At 50.3% G+C, this 26,419-nt stretch overlaps 1 protein-coding gene across 1 annotated transcript in view; it reads left to right on the forward strand.

Moving 5' to 3' along the window:
• LOC122365886 (actin cytoskeleton-regulatory complex protein pan1-like) overlaps positions 1–26,011 on the forward strand; it is a gene marked incomplete at its 3' end in the record, with an annotated part of 62,485 nt that extends 36,474 nt beyond the window's left edge. Inside the window, exons 2-4 of the mRNA XM_043337493.1 lie at positions 22,270–22,397; positions 25,203–25,606; positions 25,774–26,011. Coding sequence (XP_043193428.1) covers positions 22,270–22,397; positions 25,203–25,606; positions 25,774–26,011 — 770 coding nt within the window. The remainder of the gene's footprint in view (positions 1–22,269; positions 22,398–25,202; positions 25,607–25,773) is intronic.
• Between the last annotated feature and the right edge of the window lie 408 nt (positions 26,012–26,419).

Genomic DNA, 26,419 nt, shown 5'->3' on the forward strand with positions numbered 1-26,419 from the left:
TGCAGGCCATGCACGGCGCCGGAGGCGCGGCGGCTCGGCCGGCCGCGCCCCACACACAGATCACTGGAGGCCGAGAACCCCAACCCCCGACCCGCCGCGACCCTTCATCACTGCAGCGGGGGGGGGGGAGGGGCTGAGAAGGGATCCGGGCGATGGGCCGCGCGGGGTGTCGGAATACCTACGGCTCATTGTGCGCCGCCGCGCCGGCCCGGGCGCTGGCATAAGGAAGCCGTCATCTGGCGGTGGGGTAGGGTATATGTAGGGTGAGAGCGGAGGACAAGGTCGTCTGCGAGCATATACTCTCTCTCTCTCTCTCTCTCTCTCTCTCTCTCTCTCTCTCTCTCTCTCTCTCTCTCTCTCTCTCTCTCTCTCTCTCTCTCTCTCTCTCTCTCTCTCTCTCTCTCTCTCTCTCTCTCTCTCTCTCTCTCCTCTGTATGCAGGGTACACACATACTGCACACTGCACAGTGGTTCTGTATCCCATGCTGCATTCTTCGTTTTGCGATGTGCTGGAGTAATCAAACGCGTGACATTTCTACTCGTACAGTTTTGAAGTGGGTACTTAAGCACAAAAAACGAAGCGACTTCCGGTAATTATCGCTGCTAAGTCATATTCATCGATCAACTTCCAATTAAAATACGTAATAGCGCGGGCCATGAAATGCAATTCGAATGCGAAATGTTGATGCAAAACAGGTAAAATTCAATGTTACCTAACATTACTTACGATAACTACTTTGTTAATATCAAATACGTCACCTTCAATCTACATTCCTTTTTTTCTTTAAACAATCAGTCAAAGCAATTAGAAACACAAGAAGAATAACAATAGAATCTAAACAATTTTGACGGATTGGCGCATCATTCGTCGTTTGTGCTTAGCGGATCGTTTGTCAAAGCCCAGAGTGGCGATGACAGGCAGCGCTGCGTTATGTATGTGGAAGCCGGCGGCAGCGGCCCCGGCCCGATCTTGGCCGCTGGCACCGAGCCCACTTTTTACCCGGCCCGGAAGGAGTCACTTCCCGAGCGGCTACGGTGCCGACTTCCGTAATGTTAGCGGCCGTGTCCGCTGTCCAGTGTCCAGGCCGGGTAATGGCATCAGATTGTCTGCGGTATCAGTGATATAGGCCCCTGGCGGCGCCGGCGGCGGACTGAGGACGGCAGCCGAGAGGTGTCCGGTTAGGGCGTCTGCTGCCCGCCCCCCCCCCCCCCCCCACTGGCCAGTGAGGCCGTCTCGGCTGGCGGTCCGGCCGGCTGGACATTCCGACTCGCCGCAAAATGGCCGGCGGCCGGCGGTCGGCCCTGGCAGCAATGCGCCCAATGTCGGCCGGCCACAGGTGCGTCGGTCGGCGCCCCTGATCGGCCGCCCGGCCGCCGCCGGCCGACCGACCCGACCCCGCGCGCACCTACCCGACGAAAATGACGGCCCGGCGCGGGCTCGAGCCCGGTCCGTCCCGGGAGTGACCGCAGCGGCACCAGGTGTGCTGGGCGCGGCGGCGGCGGCGGCGGACCGGCAGACGGCCGGCCGCGCTGCTCACTCGCCGGACAAGACAGCCGCAATTATCAGAGGGCCCGGCGGCCAGGGCGGGGGGGGGGGGGGCGCCCAGTGGCTCCAGCCGCGACCATCCCTGATTGACATTGCTGAGATGCCTGCGCCTGCAAGGCTATAAAAACCGGCAGGCGACGACGTTGCAATGTTGGTGTCCATGCGGATGCGGTCGCTCGTGGCTGAGCTGTCTGTCAGGCCGGGCCGCCATACATCCTTGGGAGTGGGCACTGCTTCAGTGGTGATAGGCCTGCTGCGCTCCCCGCCTAGCGCCCGCCCAGCTCCCCGCTGGGTACCTACCCACTTACCCAGCCTTCCCGGCTGGTTCCGCTACATGAGACCCTGTGTCTCCTTCCCATGTCGTATGAAAAACACAATTCTAACGAAAAGTGTTCGTCAATTTTCAAACAACGTGCTGCGGTTATGCCTCGTTCCCGCAATGGGTGTACCTACACTGTATAGCATCCTCCGCTAAACAATAACCAAGTTCGTGTGCTTTCGTCAGCTTTCTGAGCAAAATAACTCCCATTACATAGCGAAGAATGGTGTTACTGATCTTGCATTTTGTTATGCTTAAAATTGTATTAGTTCTCTAGCTTACCTATATCTGAAATAGGGTCGCATAGGTATGCCCGTTGATTGTACCTACAGGCTACACCAAATACCTAATTTGCACCTGACTACTGCAGCCCCATCCACCCCACAAGCGTAACTGCATCTTCAAACAAGGGTTGTCTACCAATGGCACGAGAACGGGGCACATTGACATGACCGTCGCGGACTCGATTTCCTATACCTAGATACGGTGATCACCGATAGCCACCAGAAAAGGCCAGGAAAAATCAGCCCACTTCTGCGGCCATATATCGAGCGACGTGAGCAATTGTCATACTATTTATAGAACTGTCAAAAATATTGACAGAGCAAGCGGTATTCATTTGGATATGGAATTGGTGCTTTTACCCGACTGTTGAGGTCCTACAACGACGGTGCAGCAGGCAGCGTACACTGTAAAAAAAGATTAGCACCTCAATGGTACTAATTCAGATGTCAAATCTGAGCACCTAAATGCGGCTTAAACCTAGCTCCGTAGCACCTAGTACCATATTTTTGAAGCTGCTAGTTTTAAGCATGGTGCTCAAAGGTAGCACGTGCTAGACTTAGCCCCTGCTAGGTTATAGCACCGAGCTTCTAGATTGGGTATTTAATTTAGCATCCGATGGGTGCTAGTACTTTAGCACCCTAGGGGTTCTCATGTCAAATCGGAGCACCCAAAAAAGTGCTAGCAGCTGCTTGGTTTAAGCACCCTAGGAGTGCTAAATCAGGTTATTGTGGTAAATAATACAAAACATCCAGTTCAAGAGGCCCATTAAAAGCAACGATGATTTACAATTCACCGAAGTATCAGAAACAACTTTCTTACATTCAGGCTAGTTACTAGATATACGAGTAAGCACGCATGTCTCATTTTATACAGCTGTAGAACATACAGAACACACTGCCACTCAAAGAACAGCTGCTGCTCAATTTGGGTAAATTGCTGCATTTCACTATATGCGCGCGCGCGTGTCTGTGTGTGTGTGCGCGCGAGCACGTCTTTTCTGTACCACCGCTACCGTTTGATTTAGAACAAACATCAAGTGGGCACGTGCAACGATGTATTAGTCAACATTAACACGCGCAGTGGAAGGGGGGGCGGATTTCGCCCACCCCTCCTGTTTTTCGCCATTAACTCGCGCTGCGAACATATTATCAATGTGAAATTTTGGCTACCTGTCCAAAATTGAATTGCGGATCTTCTCGTGCAAGAAATAAGAAAATCGGTTCACAACTTTTCTAGTAATAGCGGTGTAAAGTCAAACATCCTGCCGCCGCGGCGGCGCGGCGGCGCGGCGGCCGGCGCTAGCCGTTACGCGCCGCCTGAATTGTAGACTGTGCCGGGGCGGGACGGTTCCGTCTTTGCATCGCGCTCCTTACCGCTGATTACATTAGATTCGCGTCAAATTCGGTGAGAAGACTGAGAAATGTACAGGCAATCATATGGTCAAAGAATTTTGAAAATCGGCCGGTAACAATTTGAGTTATGAGTGTGTAAACACAAAATTGTGATTGCCGCGTTTCCCGCGTCCGCCGATCCCGCTTCAGCCGGCGACATCTTACCCTTAGCAGGCTTCTAACTGCCATATTTATTGTTGGATTATCTAGAAATTCACCATACATACTCCCAAATGTTTGTTCTTTCGTATAGTGAAAGAAAAAAGAAAATCGGCCGGTAACTTTTTGAGTTATCGGCGTGTAAACGCAAAAAAGTCTCTAATATGGCAGATTTGACCATATTTGACCTCATTTGACCTTGAAGATATTGACCTAGGGTCATGAAATTCACACACAACAGAGTTCCCCATGGCCCCCACCTACCCTCCAAATTTCGTCTCTCTAGCTCCAGTGGGAGCTGAGATCTTAGGGGGGGGGGCGACATCCGCCCCCCCCCTTCCACTGGGCGGAGTACTCGCAACCCTTCCACTGCGCGTGTTAACAACGAATGTACCCATGGGCGCTATGCCACCTTACGCCATCTCCCGTCAGCCATTTGCTGATAAAAGACGCCGTCTGAAAAAGCCCCGTCTCGATCTCACCTTTTTCCAACCATCATAGCAGAATGAAAATGAACACCGAACTTCTTTTAACGTGCACATCACGGCCACGCTATAGGCTCCTCCGCTATCACTCTAGCGAGCTTCCAGGTCAGTGCTCATGCTCATGAGATAGGTGGCCGACTGGCCATGTCTCCTGCCTCCTGGCCACCTGCTGCGCTCAGCGCTCGACCCCGGCGGTTTGCACAAAAAGCTTTGTTTTTCTTCACTTCAATGTTACAGAACACTCACAGTTATAACATATTGACTTCAAACAAACGTTTTAAAAATATGTATGCCATAACCAAACCAACATATACCCAGAGTTCAGCGCAGTGCACCTGCATCAGCGTCCAAACTGACACAATGGCGGTCACAAAATGGCCGAATGCCGAATCCCGGAGAAAATTAGCACCTTAAGGGTCCGCTTTTTCCCGCGCAAACCCCCCTCAAGCTCATTTTAATCACTTAAGTACTAAATAACAGCACCACCAGCTGCAAGCGTGCTATAACCAGCGCCATAAAGATAAACAGATGCTAGCGCCAATCACCTTGTAAAACAAGAATCAAATTTAGCAGCACCATTACATGCTGGCGCCATCATGGTACTTCTTCGCGCACCAATCATGTGATTTGCAGCACAGGGTACTTGAAGTAAGCAACAAATGGGGAAGTTACTTAAATCTAGAACCCTTTTAGCACCAAATTAGCAGCATGGATGCTAATCTTTTTTTACAGTGTAAAGATCATTTCGTATATATCACGGAATGAGCTGGAGTGCCTATGCCGGAGTAAATTGTGATTGAAGAGGTGAGCTATCCCTCGCCTGCCCATAGTGGTGCCACCCATCCAGAGGGGTTTCGGAGTTTTTTCGTCAATAACTCTCCATCAAACCAAGCTAACAAGCCGGGAAAGCCACTGAAATCTTAGGAAGACATGCCAAGTGGAACAGAGTTCGGCTGGCCTGAGAGAGAATTTGAGGTCGCTGCGTCAGTCGTAAGTCGTAACGGCGTGCACGCTTGTGTGGCACACTGGTGTCCATACGTACCGCGGTACGCACCGCGGTACAGACGCAGTCGCAGAGGCTTGTGCTGCGCTGAGCTCATAAGAGCATACGGACTAACACACCGATTTGTTCTGTGGTCACTGATGTCTAAATTTTTAATGGCAGCCCTCAGTGATATTTCTTTTTTAAATTATAAAAACAACTTTAACCCGACGGCATAACTAGTCGACGGAGATAGGCAATCATTTATCATAGCAAAATTGTTGAGGACGACAACGGACGGGCCTATACATACCTCCGACCAAAGTCCGAAGTCAAAGCCAAACGGGCAAAATTACAGCAGTGTTCTACCGCCGTGGTGTGTGGGCAGATACCCGCCAGGCATCTTCTGGCGCTGGTTTTATCCCGGTGGGGCGGTAATGAGCGACAATCTGGGTCACGGGCCAGTTTCCTCTAAATCAAAGACTCAGGGTGATGGCGGCGCGCGTCGCCTGCCAATGAGCCGGCAGTGAGCGCCCCGTCCGGCGCGGCGGGATGACAGCGTTATGGGTGGCGCCGCAGAGTTACGCCCGGCCAACACTTTATTGGACCGTAGTCGACGACAGCAACTCTGTTTATACCGCTTATGCAACATAACGACCGTAAGAAATCAGTCCCGAATGAAATGTGAGGTGTATCTCTATTAAAATTGAAGGTATGTTCGTCACGTTCCAATTGATTCTTCATATAAACTTCATTGGTGTTGCTCTGACCATATAAATTTAGATTATCGGGAAGAAGATGTGTCATTGATCTGTCACAATAAGTCTGGTCCACAGCTGGCACGTCTGAGGCTTGTGTATTTGTAAGCTGATGATGCATCTGTGATTGTAAAGTTGAGTCACAAATGACGGTCAGTTTAGATCTTAGCCAAAACGTATTTCTTCCTGGGGCTTATCACAATTCACAAGGCCAAACAATGGCATCGTTTGCTTGATTTCTCTCTGCTTTTTTATTCGAAGAATGCTCACTGACCTTAGCTTCTGTTCACGGCTGCGGAGTGGATGAATTCTCCGTCACTTCGACTCCGAGCCCGGGCAGAAGTGGCGACTCAGACGGACTCCGACTCCGACTCCGCACCGCTCTTCTATTCATCCACTTATTTCATAAGTTCCTTACATTGTTGCAACCACTAAACCAAACACCTAACTGGAGCGGCGAGTCCTATCAACACCTCCCGTAGCCGGCTTCATTGCCCACATTCCATTCCATTCCCATCCAGCGTCCACTGGTGCCGACATGAGAGAGTAGAATACAGGGAACAGGGGACTGGGACCGGGACAGGGAACTGTGGACGGGGACCAGGGACAGGGACAGGGACAGGAGTCTGAGGACTAGGGCCGGGGACCAAGGACCGGGACCTGAGACAGGGAGGACGGCGACCGCTCGGACCGAACCTCCCCCCCCCCGCGCAGCTCCCAGGTGACAGGGTTGCGACAGGACCTGTCACGCTGGTCCCCCGGGAGACACGCCGCCCAGTACAGTCCGGCTTCGAACCGGCACTTGGGCGGTACGCTGGTAGAGCGACGCTGAATCGCTGAGCCCCAAAGGTCAGGCCCGACAGCGAGCCATTAGTGACGCTGGAGTTCTGAGCGGAACTGAACTATGTGTTGGTTTGAGTTCTGAGCGGAACTGAACTTTTTGTTAGAAGTTGGAGCTCTGAGCGGAACTGAATTTTGTGCTTGGCCACACGTCATGTCCGGGGAGGTAATATTGGGCAGTTCGCGCTGCTCAGTGCTCACGCACAGCTGCTGCTTACATACTGCTGCTCGCGCACAGCAGCTCACGTACAACTACTTACGCACAGCTGCTCACGTACAACTACTCACATACTGCTGCTCACGCCAGGGGCGGATCCAGAAAATCTCCAAGGGAGAGGCCATTAGAAACCAGGAGGCCCCCCCCCCATAATCCCACCTGTTGGAGGCCCCATCTTCCCACTTGTTGGGCCCCCCCCCCCCAAAAAAAAAACTGCGTCTATTGAGCTTATCTAGCTGTTCAGGCAACATCTCAACATCTGTGCAGGCTTGGAGGCCCTCTGTGCAGGTTAGGAGGCCCTGTAAAAGTGGTCATCTCTGTGAGTATAAGAGACCTCCAAGTTATGAAAAGCTTTACCAATCTTCTAACAAAGAAGTCTTCTCAGCTAGTCTTCTAAGAAATAACTAAGTGGGTAGGTTAAAAAAAAAAACTCATCGGATTTCGGCCACTTTATTTTCAGGAGGCCCCCTTTTCAGCTTTTTAACTTTTTATTTTATTTTTGAAAAAAATCGGCCAAGGGGGGGGGGGCCATGGCCCCCATGGCCCCCCCTTGTATCCGCGCCTGGCTCACGCACAGGTGCTGCTCATGCACAGCTGCTGCTCACGCACAGCTGCTGCTTACATACTGCTGCTCACGCACAGCAGCTCCCGTACAACTACTCACGCACAGCTGCTCACGTACGACTACTAACATACTGCTGCTCACGCACAGGTGCTGCTCATGCACAGCTGCTGCTCACGCACAGCTGCTGCTCACGGACAGCTGCTGCTCACGCACAGCTGCTCACGCACAGCTGCTCACGGACAGTGGCTCACGTACAACGTCTCACGCACAGCTGCTCACGCACAGCTGCTGCTCACGCAGAGCGGCTGTCGGCGGTGCCGCCGGTGGTCGGTGGCCGCACACCGAGTCAGATCGGTCCGTGATCTACAACACAGATCGCTCGGCCCCAGCGCCGCGACAAAAATCGGCGCCGGTGCGCGCTCCCGTTATGGCGCGGCTCGCCATATTCGTCGCTCGGCATTGCATTGTCCGTGGTGCGTTGACCGTGTGGGCCCGTAAAAAGGCGGCCTGCCCGGTGATGGGCCAGTAGTACGACGGTATAGTACGACGGTAGTGCGCGCGCCGAACGACAGCGCCACGCGCCCCGAACGGCCGCCTCCACTCCTCGGAAAAGTGACTCTGGAGGCTCGACCGAATCAATGTGGCACGGATGGAGAAATGTACAGAAATGGGTGCCTATATCTGAACGGTATAAAGCTGGCAGCTACAAATATCATGACAACTACATATGCACAATGTACATACTCAATCCGCAATCACCGATAGAAATGCGGTTTGTATAAGTCTATCATCGGAGGAACGAACACCTTATGCAGGCTTCATGTGACATATAGAAAATTATCAACTGCTGTCAACTTTTTGACATTTCTATGTAGCCTAGTCAGTCACTGATTTTGAAGTAGCGTTGAAGGTAATTGGCACAGCAAAATCTGCATATTGCGTTGCATGACTTGCAATGAAAATTATGGCTATGTTCATCATTGCGCGTTATGAAAAGAACGTTTGGAGACTTTTTTTTTCCTTTCCTACATGTTTGTTTGAAGCTTTTTACTGTATTCATGCACTAACGGTTTTCAAACTATGTGAATAGCTGCAGAACACTTATGAGCTTTTATTTGTCAAGCTGGAATGTTCAGCATCTTTATACGTTCGAGAGCTAAGTGCATTTTTGCAGGTAATCCTCTTACGCTGTCACTTAATTGCAGATATAAATAATAGTCTTTGCTGGTGGTATATAGTGGTCAATTAAGCCGTATGTACCCACATGCCAGACCATCTCACTTATACAGGGTGTCCCAGAAGTCTTGAAGCTTTTTTAATTTTGTCGTGTGACCTTGCTATGCCACCGATTAAGGCGAATCATGCCTCAAACGAAAGAGAAAGAACTGAAATTTTGTATTTTCATGCGTAGAGCACCACTTTAATCAGGTGGCCCTCGTTGTGAGTCGCACAAGATTGAGCACGAGAGATCACGTTCTTCGCTGCCGCCAAGATCTCCCGGTTTGCGAAACACCGGTGTCGCCATACCCGTTTCTTGTCAGCTTCAGAGTCTTATTCCCTGAAGCGAGCGACATAATATTAGCGACATATATTTCCGACGGGTTGATATTTGTTTTAGCCCCATAATCATGCGACGAATCAAAGGATTACAACGGGCTGTTGCTTAGCGTGCTCAAGCAGCTGAGCCTTATTTCCGTAATGGATGCGTGCAAACATGTCAGGAGACTTTCTGATCAGTAAATCATTATGTTGCTAATGTTTTCTCGGAGATCCAATACTGTTTCCTGGCTCGCTTCATGAAATGAGGCTCTGAAGCTGACCAGAAACGGGCATGGCGACACCGGTGTTTCGCAAACCGGGAGATCTTGGCGGCAGCGAAGAACGTGATCTCTCGTGCTCAATCTTGTGCGACTCACAACGGGAGCCACCTGACTTAAGTGGTGCTCTACGCATGAAAATACAAAATTTCAGTTCTTTCTCTTTCGTTTGAGGCGTCATTTGCCTTAATCGGTGGCATAGTAAGGTCACACGACAAAAATAAAAAAGCTTCAAGACTTCTGGGACACCCTGTAGTAAATGTGCTTCAACTTACATCGCTCAACACATGTCATGCGAGAGAGCGACAGAAAGAAAAACACTAGATGCGCACTACATCCCATATTGTACAAGATCTGCGCTTAGCGAAACGATTGATCTTATGGTCCACTCAGCTCTGGAGTAGACCTGATCCTCCCGATCCTCAATTTCCAGCCACGCCTCACCGCATGGTGTATAGTTTAGCTGTGGCATAGATAACATGAATCATGTTATCTATGGCTGAATAGCACAGCCATGGCCAAGGAACTGGCCACGCCTAACTACGTTATTTACCATGAGTATGTTTCCTTCTTTCAAACATCTCCCAGCAAGGCATTGTTCTTATGCAGGCACGAGTCTATATTACTGAGCTAAACACGACCTTAAAATGCGTGACTTTACCGTACAACCTCAAAGAAAACGTTAGTGAATAGTCGCATACATTATACACGTAAACGGCTCGATTGCACTCAATGGTAAAGATATGAAATGTGCATAGGTACGAGTATATATACAAATACGGTAAGCTGCTTACTGATTCCATGTTAGCTATAGAAGAATGCAGTATGCGGCCATAAAACATGTAATATGCCACACCTTGAACAGTGCACTCACTGGTGTTTCTCTTTGAGGCTACATGGTAGCTGTTTAATATGACGATTTATTGCCTGGTTACGGTGTTTGCTTTCATCATAACCACACCTGAACCCTGCCTTTAATTGAAAACTTTTGTTTAGCTTGTTTTATTTGAAATATAGCTATCGTAAAGCCAATATGCCTTCGGGTCACTGAGGAGAAGCCCTACAAGACATGCGTTTTACGTCGGCTGAATTAGCGGCCGCGGTGCAGCTGTGGCGGCGGTCCGCGGTGCCGTCACCTCGTGCGGCAGCCGGTCAGTCGGCACCGACACCTGTCCGGCCGTCACTGAGCTGTCGGTCCCAATCACAGCTCACAGCCCGTCAGCAGCGGGCGCCACCGCCGGCTCGGCGCTCAGAGAGTCAGCACCCGGCACCTGGAGCGCCGTGATACACCCGACACCTGGGGCCGCCGTGATACACCCCGACACTGGGGGCGCCGTGATACACCCGGCACTGGGGGCGCCGTGATACACCCGACACTGGGGGCGCCGTGATACACCCGACACCGGGGGCGCCGTGATACACCCGGCACTGGGGCGCCGTGATACACCCGGCACCGGGGGCGCCGTGATACACCCGGCACCGGGGGCGCCGTGATACACCCGGCACTGGGGCGCCGTGATACACCCGGCACTGGGGGCACCGTGATACACCCGGCACCGGGGGCGCCGTGATACACCCCGACACGGGATGGGTGTCGTGTGGTCCCCAGTTACGCAATGCCGCCCCAACGAGAACGGGCCGCCGACCGATCGATAAATGTTCTACCGATCCAGGAATGTCCTCCCGATCCGGGAATGCTGCGCGCTGGTTCCTGGAAGGGCCGCGTGGTGGCTGTCTGTGTCACCAAACATGCGCCGAGGGGCTGTGAAAGGTGATCGCGCCGCACGCGATCTCAGGTATGGACTGCTCCCCCCTCCCCCCCCCCCACTGCACTGACGCGACACAGGCTTCTCAGGAGACTGTCGACACTGCCAGCCAGGGATGGAGCAGCCAGGGCTACAGAGTACACATCTACTTGCACATATGGCGCTCAGCAGCGTGATGGCCCTATTCCGGAAACACCTGTCTGCCTCTAAAAACCCTGGGCTCCGACATATCTGCTCACAGCTTTTAAAGGAATTCATCAAAATTGAATTGGTACCGTCCAGTGCATGCTTGCTTGTCTTTCTCAATTATTTTATCTGGTCCAGCCAGCAGCCTCGTCGGTAGGTACTCAGGCTCACGGCAAGGGCCGTTTTCGGCAGCCACTCGCGTCCTGAACCACCAATATGCCCATGCTGTGCACAGAGCGCTGAACAATGAGTGTGCTGCCGCCCCTGTGCCGCTCCGAGGGGCGGACAGTGGAACCGGAGTCGATAGGACACGAGCCAGTGTCCTGTGTCCGGCTCGAGTCTGAACGGGGACACTCCGCAGAAGGGGGTGATCCCGGCCCGGCCCGGTGGCGGGGGTAGTCGCACGCCGTGCCGCGACAGCTGAGCGGGCGCTCGGGGCCACCGGGGGCCCAGCTGATGGTGCCCGCGACACTGCAGACCAGCGGTCTGCTGGTGCCACCCGTGTCAGCAGTCCCTCCCGGCCGGAGGGACTGCTCAGAGCTGCTATATCGGTCCGTCTGAGAGAGAGCTGTCCGCTGGCGGCTGGGCTGCCGGTCTCGGAGGGCCCCCGTGGACTCCCGTTCGGACCCGGCCGCCGGCGCAGTGGGGCGCACCGCCGACCACTGCTGCTGGAGCGTCCGCCGGACCCGGTCCGGACTCCGGGTCCGGACTCCGGGTCCACCCACCGCCGCCCGTGGACAGAGCGGGCGTCCGACGGCGCGCCGGGACCATCAGGCGGCTTTAAAATGGAAATCAGAGCGGCCTGGTGAGGACACCCGGGCCAGAGAGGATGGCGCCCTGACAGCAATCTCCAAACTACATAAAAAACGCCAGTGTCGACATTCATCACAGCCTTCAGACAATGCCAGGAAACTCAGCTTCTGTGGAACGCTTTTTGTGAATACAAAGCCATGTATCGCCCTATGCTTTGCGGTTTGACCGGCATGCTCTTTGTAAATGCCAAGGTAACCCACCGACTCGTTTTGTGGATCATTGACTGATATCTCAACAATCGCAATCGGTAATGACGTGATCCGATTTTTTAGCTATCACAGTCATTGAAGGCAAAGTTGAAATGTCTCGAAGTCGAAATGTTTACATGCATACCTTTTGCTTTCGTGCAAACTGCTATTTTTATACCGCACAGAAATTCGTTCGACGTTTCCATTGATGAATGATGAGCTTCGCTACAGTTGACAACTATTGTTTCAAATAATTTCCAATCAGAACATTTCATAGCAAGCATCAGGCAGGTAAAATTAGGATGGTAAAACGTATCAAGCGAACCGTTCGTGCAATGATCGAGCAATCCAGGAATGTGCCTGCTGCATCTGGCATGCTAACTTTAGTAGGTATTGGCTTTTGTGCAGGGCTGCGGAGTCGGAGTCGGAGTCGGAGTCGGAGTTGGTCGGAGTCGACAGTTGTGACCGGAGTCGGAGTCGGAGTCGGAGTCGATTTGAGAAACCTGAGCCGGAGTCGGAGTCGGAGTCACCGAAAATCTGTCGACTCCGCAGCCCTGCTAGGTCTGCGGAGTCGGAGTCGGGAGTTGGAGTAGGTCGGAGTCGACAATTCTGCCCGGAGTCGGAGTCGGAGTCGGAGCTGTTTTTTTTTAAAGCCGGAGTCGGAGTCGGAGTCGGAGTCGCCGAAAATCCATCGACTCCGCAGCCCTGCTTTTGTGCACCCGCATCATGGGCTCGCTGCATTGAAATTAGGGGCATCTGATGGCTCATTCAATGCTAGTCGGCAGAAAATCATATTTCACTGCATGAACGTGATGAGACTGTTGTGCGTTGGCGCGCTTTTTCAGTAAATGTGGCGCTAGTCTAAGTCGGCCTTATGTATGCCCGATTCTGCTTGGGACGGCTGGTAACTAGGTATAAGTCGGTCCTGCCATTAAGTATCTTTAGAAAAGGCCGCGACAGCTGACAGCTTACAAGTGACTAGCGTGCTGCAATACAACTATTGCATGCAATGCATACGCTTTGCTTTGCTGTTCTCTGCTAGATATTGCATCTAGCTAGTGAAATCTTAAGACGATGTAAGCATGCAACTTCCATCTTGATGCTTTGCCATGTGATATGGGTGCTATTTCACCAGAAACTGCAAACAAGTCACAATTCTTATCGATATTCGAACATTTTAAAACACGTGAAACATATCAACAATCTGAAAATGTGTAGTACACAGGTATGGGCCAGTTTCTGCGATCCATAACGAGGCGCAATAAATCACACCTTCCTATACTGCATATGGAGAGCACATATATGGGTATTTTGTAACAGGAGTAGGGTAGCTTGTTACATACCAATCAAATAGCTTTGAAATACTCTCGCTATGGCGCCGATAATCTCATAAGCAGGGAGGCTACGGACAGTAGCGGTGGAATACCTTCAATTAAGGGGGGGGGGAGGCACTGCCGAATTTTGGTCCCATTCTTTCCATACAACGTCCTAAGGAAGAATGGGACGGTTAAAATGCAAAATCAAGGGGGGCACGGTGCCCCGCTGCCCCCCCCCCGTTCCGCCGCCATGGTTACGGACACATCATGCGTGCCACTGCAGGCTCAGGCAGTGGTGGAACGCCTCGATCTGCACATGCGCTGTGACAGCTAAAGTACCTATTTTTTCTCTCTGCATAGCACTTACGGTCGATTTTAATCTCTTGTTAGAATGTTGAATGTACAGATCACCGCTAAAGTAATGTGCGGTTTTACCAATCGCAACGGATGGCTTTGACTGGCGAATTTTTAATGCGGAGTGATCGAAAAGAAGACGTCAATAGATAAAGTTGCAGCTGCAAGGGTCACAATATATGTAAGCTACTTTCAAAGTTTAAGTGTAGTCTGGCTAATCGTTCCTATGTAAGCTTCAGAAGCAGAACATTTACCCATGACTGAAACCGCACATTACTTCTGCTGTGGACTGTACAGGTCTCGCGGGTTTTAGCGGTAGGTTTTGCACCTAGAAAATTTAGTGTACTTCAGGCTATATCTTCGTCATCTTAAGCTTTTAAGTGTTGAAGATGCAATCAACTTGTTGGGTAACAGGCCGGCCACGATCGTGTAAAATGGTTTCATCGTAGATCGATTAGTTTCTGAGATATAACCGGAAATGTAAAAGTGCAAAACCTACCGCTTAATCTCGCGAGAGCCGCGTACAGTGGCGCAGCCAGGGGGGGTGAAAGGGGTGAGATCTCACCCCCGTCTCTAATTCTAGGGGCCCACCGTCGATTCGAAAGTTGTAACGTTATGCAGCCTGACAATTTTTTATCATAATGTCAAGGGCCGTCATAGGACTGAAAAACAGTTTTCAGGCCTGATAGCCCCCCCCCCCCCTTTAGGATTTATAGTCCCATTTTATGATTAAAGAGGGTACATCCAAGACCCGATTGAACTAATCTAAGGCCTAGGAGGGCCCCGTTCCATGGCATGAGAGGGTCATTTCAGGCCTGAGAGGGCCCATTTCAGGTCTGTGAGGGCCCATTTCAGGCCTGAAGGGGCCCAGTTGAAGCTTGAGAGGGCCCATTTCAGGCCCTAGATAACCTGTTTGAGGTCTGAGATGGGCCCATTGCAGGCCTGAGAGGGCCCATTTGATGCCTGTGAGGGCCCATTTCAGGCCTGAAGGGGTCCATTTCGGGCCCCAGAGGGCATGTTTGAGGCCTGATAGGGCCCATTTCAGGCCTGAGAGGGGCCCATTTCAGGCCTGAGAGGGGCCCATTTCAGGCCTGAGAGGGGCCCATTTCAGGCCTGAGTGGGCCATTTCAAGCTTGAGAGGGCCCATTTCATGCCCTAGAGAGCCTGTTTGGGGCTAGAGAGGGCCCATTCGAGGCCAGAGAGGGCCCGTTTGAGGGCTGAGAGGGGCCCATTTCAGGCACCATTTCAGACCTGAGAGGGCCCAGTTACGGTATGAGGGGGCGCTTTTCGACATTTCCGGGCTGAGGGGGCCCATTTCAGGTCTGAGAGGGTCCATTTTTCAGGTCTGAGAGGGCTAATGTCAGGCCTGAGAGGGCCCATTTCAGGCCCTAGAGGACCTATTTGAGGCCTGAGAGGGGCCCATTTCAGGCCTGAGAGGGCCCATTTGATGCTGTGAGGGCCCATTTTAGGCCTGAAGGGGTCCATTTCAGGCCCTAGAGGGCATGTTTGAGGCCTGACAGGGCCCATTTCAGGCCTGAGAGGGGCCCATTTCAGGCCTGAGGGGACCCATTTCAAGCTTGAGAGGGCCCATTTCATGCCCTAGAGGGCCTGTTTGAGGCTAGAGAGGGCCCGTTTGAGGCCAGAGAGGGCCCGTTTGAGGGCTGAGAAGGGCCCATTTAAGGCATAAGAGGCACCATTTCAGACCTGAGAGGGCCCAGGTACGGTATGAGGGGGCCCTTTTTCGACATGATAGGGACCATTTCCGGGCTGAGGGGGCCCATTTCAGGTCTGAGAGGACCCATTTCAGGCCCTAGAGGACCTATTTGAGGCCTGAGATGGTCTACTTCAGGCCTGAGAAGGGCCCATTTCAGGTCTGAGAGGGCCCAGTTCAGGCCTGAGAAGACATCCCAGGAGTGAAAGGATCATCCTATGTGTGGGAGGGTCCGTACTCCGTGCCTAGCCTGGATCTGAGAGGGCCTACTCCAATCCTGATTGAGCCGATATCATGTTTGATATAGGTCAACTCACCACATGTATATTGATGGCCCAGTTCATGTCTAATGGGCTCATCTCAAGACTCAGAGATTTTATGCTTCAGGAAGCCTACCCCAAGCGTGAGGGGGCCCATAAAGGTTTTTGAGGCTCATGGAGGTCAGAAGCGGCGGAACACCTTCAATTAGGGGGGGGGGGGCACTGCCGACTTTTGGTCCCATTCTTTCCAAACAACGCCCATAGGGCTAATGTTAAAATGTCAAAATCAAAGGGGGGCACGGTGCCCCGGTGCCCTCCCCGTTCCGCCGCCTATGATGGAGGTCCCGCAGTACGATATGTCAGCCTCTGAGAAAGCCATGCAGGGCCCTGCCAAGCCGACATCTAAAAATCTTCTCAGGCCTGTGCCTGCCTCACCGCCGACATCTGATAGCCACCACGCAGGCCTCAAAAGACCATGTCGATTGTCGATATCTAAACCCCGAAGGCTTGGAAGGCCTGTGGTCTATGCAGATTCTTGAGGGCTTTACGTTGGCTTGTAAATATCCCAAACTGGCTCTAGCCTAGCTCGACCGCGCCCCGCAGAGCAGGGCCCCAGGCTTTCGACTTTTACGCCCCTGAGGGGTGTTTGAATAATGAATATTCCCTTCTAACCTGACTCCAGGGTCACGTAGCGACAAGTGCGGCAATAGGCGGCTTTGTAAAGAGTGTGGAAAATCATGGAGAAATTACTTCAGTCATATTGCAGTTCAGACCAAAGCACACGTCATCATGTTCATCGAAGGAAAAGTTTCGCCTATTTCGACACTCGAGGACATAAAAGCTATAGCGCGCTGAAAGTGGGTTCGATAGCTCTCTAACTCGTGAAATCAGCCATGGGGGGGGGGGGGGCGTATCGGCCAAACCCGATCATAATTTAAGACGGCTAGAAAGACGAGAAAAGCAACGGATAGCTATAAGATGCTTCAGAATCGTAGAGGTCATTTTTCGATTAGGTCATCGCTGAGGTAATTGAAGATGAAATTATGATAAAATTATGATAAACACAAAGACAATATTACCACGAAAAAAATCTTTTTATATTTTTCACAAATAACCGTATAACTCGTGAACCAAAGAGCTAGAGCTTTGCGGAACAACTCATTCGATAGGCCTTTCAAAACGCTTTCGCTTTTAAGATTTGACCTCAATGCCTCATGTCAATGGTTTGGCAACAGAGCAGAGGGTAAAACCGGCAAAACCATCTAAATAGTCGCATTTTACCAAAACACTTTTGCTAAGAATTTTTGCAAGGACTTTGGTGAGCAAAAACTATGAGACATTTACTTTGTCATCATTCTCTTGTTAATATGCATCGAATGAGCTACCTATAATTTCACATAAAAAGTTCAACTTCAAAATGTGACCGCAGATCAAGGTCATGCGGCTCATGCCCTTACTTGAGAAGTTCATAATGGTCATCGACCGATCCGTATGGATGATTAACACCTTCAAGACAATGTCATAACTCTACCTGTCATAACTGATGTTGAGCTTTTTTAAAAGTCTTTTGACCTAGCCCGACCCCTTGAGTGGCCGCTGGCCATCAATTGCACGCTGCCCATCAGATATGGGCAGAATGGTCGTGTTTCTGTAAATGCATATGCTGTTGTTTTTTACGTACCTCTTGAGATCAAGAGATATTTGTCCTTTTCCCCGATTTGGCTGGTAGTGATGACAATGATCTGACCTTTCGTTGTTGGTAAGGGGCCCCATTTGGTTGAGGGGGGCCCACTTTGCTGGGGGGGCCCATCGCGAACGTCTCTCACCCCCGTCGCCAGAGTTCTGGCTGCGCCACTGGCCGCGTACCTACATGCTCACAATATGAAATGCTAATTTTGTTAGGTTATCAAGTAAGATAATCTTCTTACTTTATCATCGTGTTTACATTTTGAGTTCAGTCATGACAAAGCCAGTCGCCGCGGAGCCGTGGTATGTGTTGAAACACGCCTGCCTATAAAGGACACTTATAGCGGGCACTATTTCACCCATGGACGTGAATTTTAGGCACTAACTCCGACCCCGATCAGTTCGGCAATGCATAATGCCTTTGGCGTTATAGCAAATATACAATGTCGTAAGTAAGGGATGTCGCTAGTAAGGGATCTCGCTAGTAAGGGATTGGGCCATACGTTATAATCTTTTCATGCCTAAAGCTCAGTGAGGGTTTATGCCTCGTACTTGTCTTCCAATAAGAATTTAAACAATTAAGTACCTATGTTAAGTTTGAGCCGTTAGGGAGGCTTACAGTCGGCTACAGTAAGTTGTTTGATGAGCGCCATAGTTCTGAAGAAACCGCAAAGTAGAAGGTGTAACATGTTATCTCACATCGTGTACCAAACTGCCCCACAACTGTTTAATTTACCCCGAAAACCGTGCTTTGGTTTTTCGTATTTCACATTAAAGTGGATAACCACTTGCATGGAAGTCAGTTAACATTTGAATATATTAGGGGAAAGTGGGTGTATTGCGCCCTCCTAACCAATTGCGCCCACCAACATTCCCACGGATTCAATGGCATGTTTAGAATTTTGTGTTCGAAAACATTATTTTCACCACTGGATTGTTCATTTTACGGCCCAAACACTCCGATGAAGCCAATCAGCAAGGCTCATTACGCCATCAAAGATGTTATGGCGTTTTCTTAACTTTTTTTGCAGTATTTTGAACCGTTGGCTATACAAATTTGCGATATTTGTGTGATTTTCAGAGTGATATTTAGATAGAAAAACCCTTTTTTCATTGTATTTCACTGAAACCGTAAACTTCCTGCAACATCTTTATGATAACTTCTATGCTTTTATTAAAAAGTAGGGTAAGGTGCCTAATTAGCGACCCCCTTAATTTGAATCGTCATTGCTCACGCTCTGTGGGTGCCACTGTATTACTGGCTTGATTTTCGGAGAGATCGTTCATTTTTCTATTAAAATATAGTCATTTTCTGCCCAAATATTCACTAACTCATTTGTAGTGAGCATTTTGGCAAACCATTGCAAAAAACGCTAATAGGGAACTCTTCCCGATTAGCGACCGGGGAGGGTCGCTAATAAGTCTATGGGTTTCCCCATATTAAAAATGGCAAAAAATGCGACGCCTGAAAAGATGAAATATGATCTCAAAAAGGTAACCTATACGCAAAGCACCCAATCACTCGAACATGCACGTTTATCCAACACATTTACGTAAGTAAAAACTGATCACGTGATGCACCGAAGGCGAAAAGAAGGTGGAAAGCCAAGTTTTGCGGGCTATCTTGTATGATATTCGAGGTCCGCGCTGAATTCGGCACGCGGCAGTCGGTGACGACATTTGGCATCCCCTGCCACACATTGCAAGCTTCAGCAACACCTCATTTTCATTTCTCTCTTTTCCCCTTTCTTTCCCTTCTTGAGCTATTTGCGACCGTGTCAGGCGCAAATAGGAAATATGAGTTGCGACACATTTTTAACCGCCATGCTGTGCACAGTTGAGCGATTCACTATGGGAAAACGGCAATCAATTGAAAAAGGAATGTCGATTCAGAATAAAAAAGGTGCATCATCCTAATGTGCATCGCTTTTCATCAGAGAGGGCCCAAACACACACATTTTGGATAAGAAACTCGTCATTTTTATTTAAACTCACCTGAAACGTCCCACCAGAAACATCGACTACCGGAAAATAATTCAATTTGATAACCAAAGTATGGCTGACCTTTTGACGATGTTTTTACCCAGTTTTCTCCTGCCAGTTTTTCTGTAGGGAGGTAGGTCGCAAATAGGAAAGGGTCGCTAATTAGGCACCTTACCCTACCTCAATTTTAATTGCGCCCATGGCAATTGCGCCCGGGGGCGCAAATAGAATAATGGTGTAGCCATTGTATCACGACAGTATGAATGCATTATTAACTGATTGCAATAAAGAAGGAGTTTAATGTCAGGCAAGGGAGCAGTCCGCTGTCGTCAGTCCGCAAATTATTTCTATCGTCAAACTTATAATGCAGCTGCCATTTAGGCTACGACTTGTGGTGTAATTGACAGAATACGACATTTTCAACATGGACTCAGGCGTGAGAAGTGACAGCTATGATAAAAAGTAAAAACTGATGCCATATAAAAATTCAAAACGATAAAAATTATTAATTTTGAGAGAAACGAGTGAAAATTTAACTGGCTAGGCGCATACGTTCACATATATCTAGTCGGTTACAGTAAACGTTTTCGTTGCACTTTTACAACCGTACGGACACATGTAAAGTTATCTACCTGGGCAAAAAACATCGCGATGTATATCTACATTCATTATTTATCCAGCCTGAATAACATAATAAATGTTTAAGTAAGCCGCAATGACATTAGACTGCCGGGGTGTATGCATTCCGTCTCATACACTTAACCATGTTAAAGTATAGGGCGCAATTGGGTTCTAATTGCGCCATCCCCCTGGTGCAATTTACAGCAGTTGTTGGCAAATGCGCCCTTTTGCATGTTTCTGAAAAAGCAGCTGTCAGAAGCTAACGAAACATTCTTTATTGATCGGGAGGCTCTTAAATCGAAGCCAATGAGCTCCTCTTTGAGATGGTTACCAGTGCATGCTTATATCTCCAGCGGTTTTCTTACAATTAGCGTTTTTCCTTAAGGTGGCGCAATTCACCCTCCTTCCCCTACAGCTATTATACCCTACCTACAGCTTCGTTGTAGGTATAGTTGGGACGCTATGCGACAAAAACAAGAAGTGTAGAAGCCGCACTCTCCCCTATTCCAAAGAATATATCGCGCCTAAAGACGCGCATCTAAATTAATAAAAGTTGAAATTGAGACACACGCGGCGTCCTCTCTGCATTACGCCGATCAGGAGTGGGTATAGGCTGCGGCTAACGAGCCGCGCGGAGCTCGAGCTCGGCGGTGGCGGTGGCGCCGTGAGCTCGCGTGTCGCCGGCCCGTCGCTGTGCTGAGCGGCTGAGCGTGTCACACGCAGCGTCGCCTGACGGGCCAGCCGGCCTGCACACCGCTGTACTCGCAGCATTTTCACTGGCCACCCGTAAAAAGGTGTCGACGAGGTGCGATGTGTATCAAGTAACGGTACGCCCCGACAGCCGACTCGATTCGCGCTCCGCGAGCCGCAAGCCCCCAGCTTCGCAAAGGCTGGGAGATGGAGCACCTATAATTTGAATATATTACCCACCTTAAGAATATATTATACCTTACCACCTTAGCTATCTTATATCTATTAGCTTATATTATAAGATAGCTATACCGAGCTATTTTAACAAGCTATCTTATATAGGTAATATAAGATAAGGTGGGTAATATATTCTTAGTCGAATATAAGTCAGAATTAATCAGAGGAGCCGATGCCATTTATTCTGTGAAGATAAATGTTTAACAAATACTCTACCATAAGAATATGGAATAGTTCAGCGATAAATGAACCTTTTTTATCATACCTTTATGCGGCAACTAGCCAACTAGGTACCCTATACCAAATGCATGCACTGATTGCGCTGTTCCTGAGAATGCCCGTAACGGGATTATGTAGCGACGCAATGACATAATCTGTCGGACAATAAATCTGTTAAGTGCTCACGAACTGCTCAATTTTTCCATTCAGACGGTCTTGTGCCATAAATCACTCATGCTTGCCATGCTTCCTTACACCAACCGGCACCGCCTACATGAGCGAGACTTCGTCTGAAACACGTCAGCACTTCTTCACTGGAAAATCCTGGGTGCTGATGTTCATTTCCTTAGTCGGGAGACGATCCCCACAGCGATTGTGGTGCGTTCGCATCACTTGGTCCGCATCACAGCAGGAGATCAAAATGCTGCGGACGACGAATAGTGCTTCCCATGACGCACCACTGAATGTGTGAGCTAACTAAAACGGGGCATTGTCGAACAAAACAGGCGTTAAATTCACCAGGCCGCTTGCCAGAGCTGAGAGCGTCTCCGTCCGTGTGCGCGTCTGTAGCGCCGTGGCGCGGTGACTACTGCGTGCCGCCGGCTGTATAGGTCACCACCGCGCCGGGGTGGCCCGCCGACCCCGGCTGGCGACATACTGCGTGTCGCCGGCTGTATAGGTCACCACCGCGCCGGGGTGGCCCGCCGACCCCGGCTGGCGACATACCTACTGTGTCCCACTCACCCAGCAGCGTGTCTGACCGGGCCGATAGCCGCCGCGGGCCGGGCGGGCGGCCGTGTGACCCGTCCGCTCGACAGTGGGCAGTGGGCACTCGCTCCCGAACCGGCTGACGGCCCGCTCTGTTCTCTGTTCCAGCCGTGGTGAACATCACCGGCACGAAGACAATCAAAGACAACAAGACTAGACACTACTACACCCTGCGCGGAGTGGCGTCCGGCCGCTACCTCTGCCTCAGCAGGAGGCGCCGACAGCCGTTTACCTCAGTAAGCATTACCTAGGGGAGAGTGGGGCAAAGCGGCCACCCTAACGCTTATCACGATGTCAACGCTTGATTTTTAAACTTGGAAAGATTCTTTCTATACCAATGTGATCCCTATTAAGTTGCCTTTTATTTCAACTGCGTTTTATTTCCAAAGGCTTTCACATATGAAAGATATTGACAAAACTTTAAACCTATGCATATTGGCCACTTTGCCCCATACCCTGGGGCAAAGCGGCCACCGGCGTCTCCTCAAGTCCCGATATGAGAAACAAAATAGTTGCCTCGTGTACGACTACGGTATTTGATGGTGACAAGGTTAAGCGAGGATGGATGTTTACTTTATCATCTTCCACCTGTAGGTAAACAAAGAAAGGATTTTCATGAAAAAAACATTTAATTGCATTATTTGGTAACCCATGCAACTGAAAAGTGGCCAAGATGAATGCATGAAGACACATTTGAATATAAATGTTTTTTATCCAGATGGAAGCAACTTATGGCCAATTGGGGTGTGGCCACTTTGCCCCGGCCACTTTGCCCCACGCATACCGTCCGAGACAAAAATATTCCAGCTTAGCTATTAGTGGGGTAACAAACATTAAAATTGGTAGAATACATGTACGATAACCATGCAATGCATGGACAAACTCGCTTATAAAAATTCAAAACGGTTATGGAATAACATAACATTTAAAAATTGTAAACATAGTTGGTAACCTGGCAAGAAATGCTTTTCCGTGTTTCACAGAACAATGGTGATGGGCCTGAAACCCCGGTCTGGCTCATTCGAACGACCGTGAAGAGAAGTATAATTGGAAACCATAAATTGGAACTGACGCCAGCTATGAAGGGCTAAAACGATGGGTGGCCGCTTTGCCCCGGGTGGCCGCTTTGCCCCACTCTCCCCTACATGTATAGGTCGCCGGCAACGGTCAGGGCCGTAGCATTAGTTTTTCATATTGTCTAAAGGCAGCCTGGTTGACCCCCGTCCAAAAAAAAAAAAACAGCGGTGCTAAAATAAGCCCGGGTATTGTGCACTGTGCATGATATGATCCATGGATCAATAGCAATAGCAATAGCATTAGCAATAGCAATAGAGCAAATCATAGCAAAAATGGCGAAAAATGTTACGCTCGAAAACATGAAATAAGATACTTAAATATAACAAAAACGCAAAGCACTTAAATCCTTAAGTAAATATTAATTATGTTCTATTTTGATAGTTTTAAGAAAAAAAAGTAAGGAAAAATTATCGCGATTTTTCGTCCGACTTTGGCAATTTTCATAAATCGGCGTTATAACTCGTAAACCAAAAGCCTAGAGTCGCAGTAAAGCGTATTCGATAGCTCTTTCAAAGCTATTTCGCTGAAACGTCCTCAGACACGACTGCAGCTGACAGTTAACAGTTAACAGTGAAGGGCCAACAGTTAAGCCCACAGAGTGCGAAAACTATGCGCTGCACTCCATGCGCTGCGCAAATGGAGGTTCCCTAAACCCGAACCGCCAATACATCAGTATATTGCCAAATTGTCAGGGAACTCAGATTTGTTTTTCAATAGAAAAACACAATTCTAAAGAATAGTGTTTTAACTATTGACAACAAACCTTCGGTTATTTAGCTTGTCGGCAATTAATTAGTCAACTTGGACAATGGAGAAATAATGTCCTTTGAGGAAGCAAAAGCTACTTATGATCTGAAAGGGACAATAATAGATTATCTAGGTCTGGTACATAGTCTGCCTGTTGAATGGAAAACCAGACAAGGCAAAGTAAAGGAAGCATATCCTATTATTCACCCAAATGTTCAAGCGATCATTAGTCAGAAAAAAGGCAGTAAGTATATTTATAACACACTTCTACATCATAAATTCAAGGGAAGTAAAATAGTTGGGAGTTGGGTTGGGAGCAAGAGATGGGACAGATTGACTGGTTGAAAGTATATGAAGCAAATCTTAGACTAATTTCGGTTAAATATCGAACACTACAATACAAAATTTTAACGAAAATTGTGGCAACAAAACGTTTACTTTACCAAATGGGCATAACCGTATCGTATAGATGTGACAGATGTACGCAATGTATCGATACTATAATGCACAGATTCTGGTTTTGTCCATTGATCAGAGCATTTTGGAAGGACGTTGAAACATATCTGAGGAACGTAGGCTTAGTTCAAAACATGTCTTTTTTTAACTTAAAAATGATAATTCTAGGAAATGATGAATTGCTGGCTATTAATCATATCATCATCGTAGGCAAAACGATGATTGCTGGCAAATACCTACTTTCTGTTGACATTTTATTAACTATATTGAAAAGGGATATGATCACGGAAAAACACATAGCGCTTAAAAGGGGAAAATTACGTGACCATGAAAAGAAGTGGGCAGCGTTGGTTGAAGCATTTGACCGGTCTAGCTAAAAAGGATTGTAAAAGTGTGTAGGATGCTGGGAGTCAACAGGCGATCAGTTTATTCTGTTGTTTCTCTTCTTATCTTTCCGTGTGAAACGATGTCATAAGCTGAATACATCGTTAAAAAAAAAAAAAAAAAAATTAATTAGTCAACTTTCTTTTGCCACGTTTCTAGGTAGGTAGAGAAGTGGTGACGTCAATATAGTTGGATTGTGAACACTTGTATGTATAAACTACCTAACGGTGAACTGATTAACTTTCAGATCGTGCTTATCTTGGCCTTATGACGGGAGTCCCATACCTACCTGCTCGTATTTCAATGATGAGCATAACTTCGTAATAGGTACTTGTCTTTCCCGTATACCTATGAAAAAGTTTCTTATTACTTTTCAGAGATATCTACGGCTAAACCGCTGTCGGTTTCGACTGAAGGCCGTCCGACGAAAACACACCTATATCTTCCTGTACGAGCGGCGGGAGGACCGCCAGCTGCACCTCGCCATCACAGCGCATGGCGAGGCGCGTATGAGACCGGTGCGAGTGCCGCCGCGGTACCGGCGCCGCGGGACGGCCGGCCGGCGCCGCGCCCAGTCCCGGGAGCGGGAGCCGGCGCCGGCCGCCACCGAGTCGGCCGCCGAGCTGACCACCGAGCCCAGCTCGCGGTCAGCGCGAGAGCAGAGCCGCCGGCCGCTGCCGACCGGCCGGCCGCGCCAGCAGCGGGCCCAGCGGCGGGCGCAGCGACGACGGAACCGACAGCGCCGCCGGCGCCGACAGCGTCTGAGGAAGGAGCGCCAGCGGCGCCGCCAACAGCGCCTGCAGCGGCAGCAGCGGCGCCGGCGGCCGGCGCGCCACGTGCGCGCCGGCCGCGCACAGGTGCCCCCGCAGGCGCGAAGAAGAGCCTGCGGCGGCGGCCGCGGCGCCGCCACCAGCGCGGCCGCTCGGCGCCGCAGGGCATCCTGTTCAGGCTGATGGAGGCGAAGCTGCCGGTGGTGCACGAGGCGCTGCGGCTGGAGCGCCAGCGGCTCGCCCAGTTCGCCAAGCGCTGTCGACAGGACGACAGCGGCTCCTGGCAGGCGCGCACCTGCCGCTCTCTGCGCGTCAAGCGCACCTCCACGACGCAGCCGGAGCCGAGCACTCCGCCGGCAGCCGCAGCGACGGCCGCGCCGGTGACGGCGCTGGCGCTGCGCGAGGCCGCCGCAGACGTCAGTGCCGACAGAGCCGGCGGCGCCAGAGACAGCAGTGCGGTCCGTTACGGCAGCGCGGGCAGAGACAGGAGTGCCGGGGCGCCGAGTGTGTCGCGGCTGGACTGCGTGCGCCGCAGACAGCCGGGCAGGGCGGCCCGCTGCCGCCAGTGGCGTGCCAAAGGAGACAGTACAAACTGATTCTTCAGCACCGCCGAGACTTACGCCGGAGCGGCCTCGTGTAGTGTTTGTGTGCGTGGGTGCGTGTCGTGTCGGACGGCGGAGTGAGTCGCTGAGTCGCGGCGGTCACCGGTCACCAGTCGCTGAGTCGCGGGCAGCGCGTCGACCAGTGGATGGAGCTGCTGGCCGTGAAATCGGCGGGGCGAGCGGTCGACGGCGCGGCCCAAACTAGCAGTCTAGCCGCATCGA

This window comes from Amphibalanus amphitrite, unplaced genomic scaffold, assembly GCF_019059575.1.
Source record: "Amphibalanus amphitrite isolate SeventyFive unplaced genomic scaffold, NRLGWU_Aamphi_draft 000770F_arrow, whole genome shotgun sequence".
NCBI lineage: Eukaryota > Metazoa > Arthropoda > Thecostraca > Balanomorpha > Balanidae > Amphibalanus > Amphibalanus amphitrite.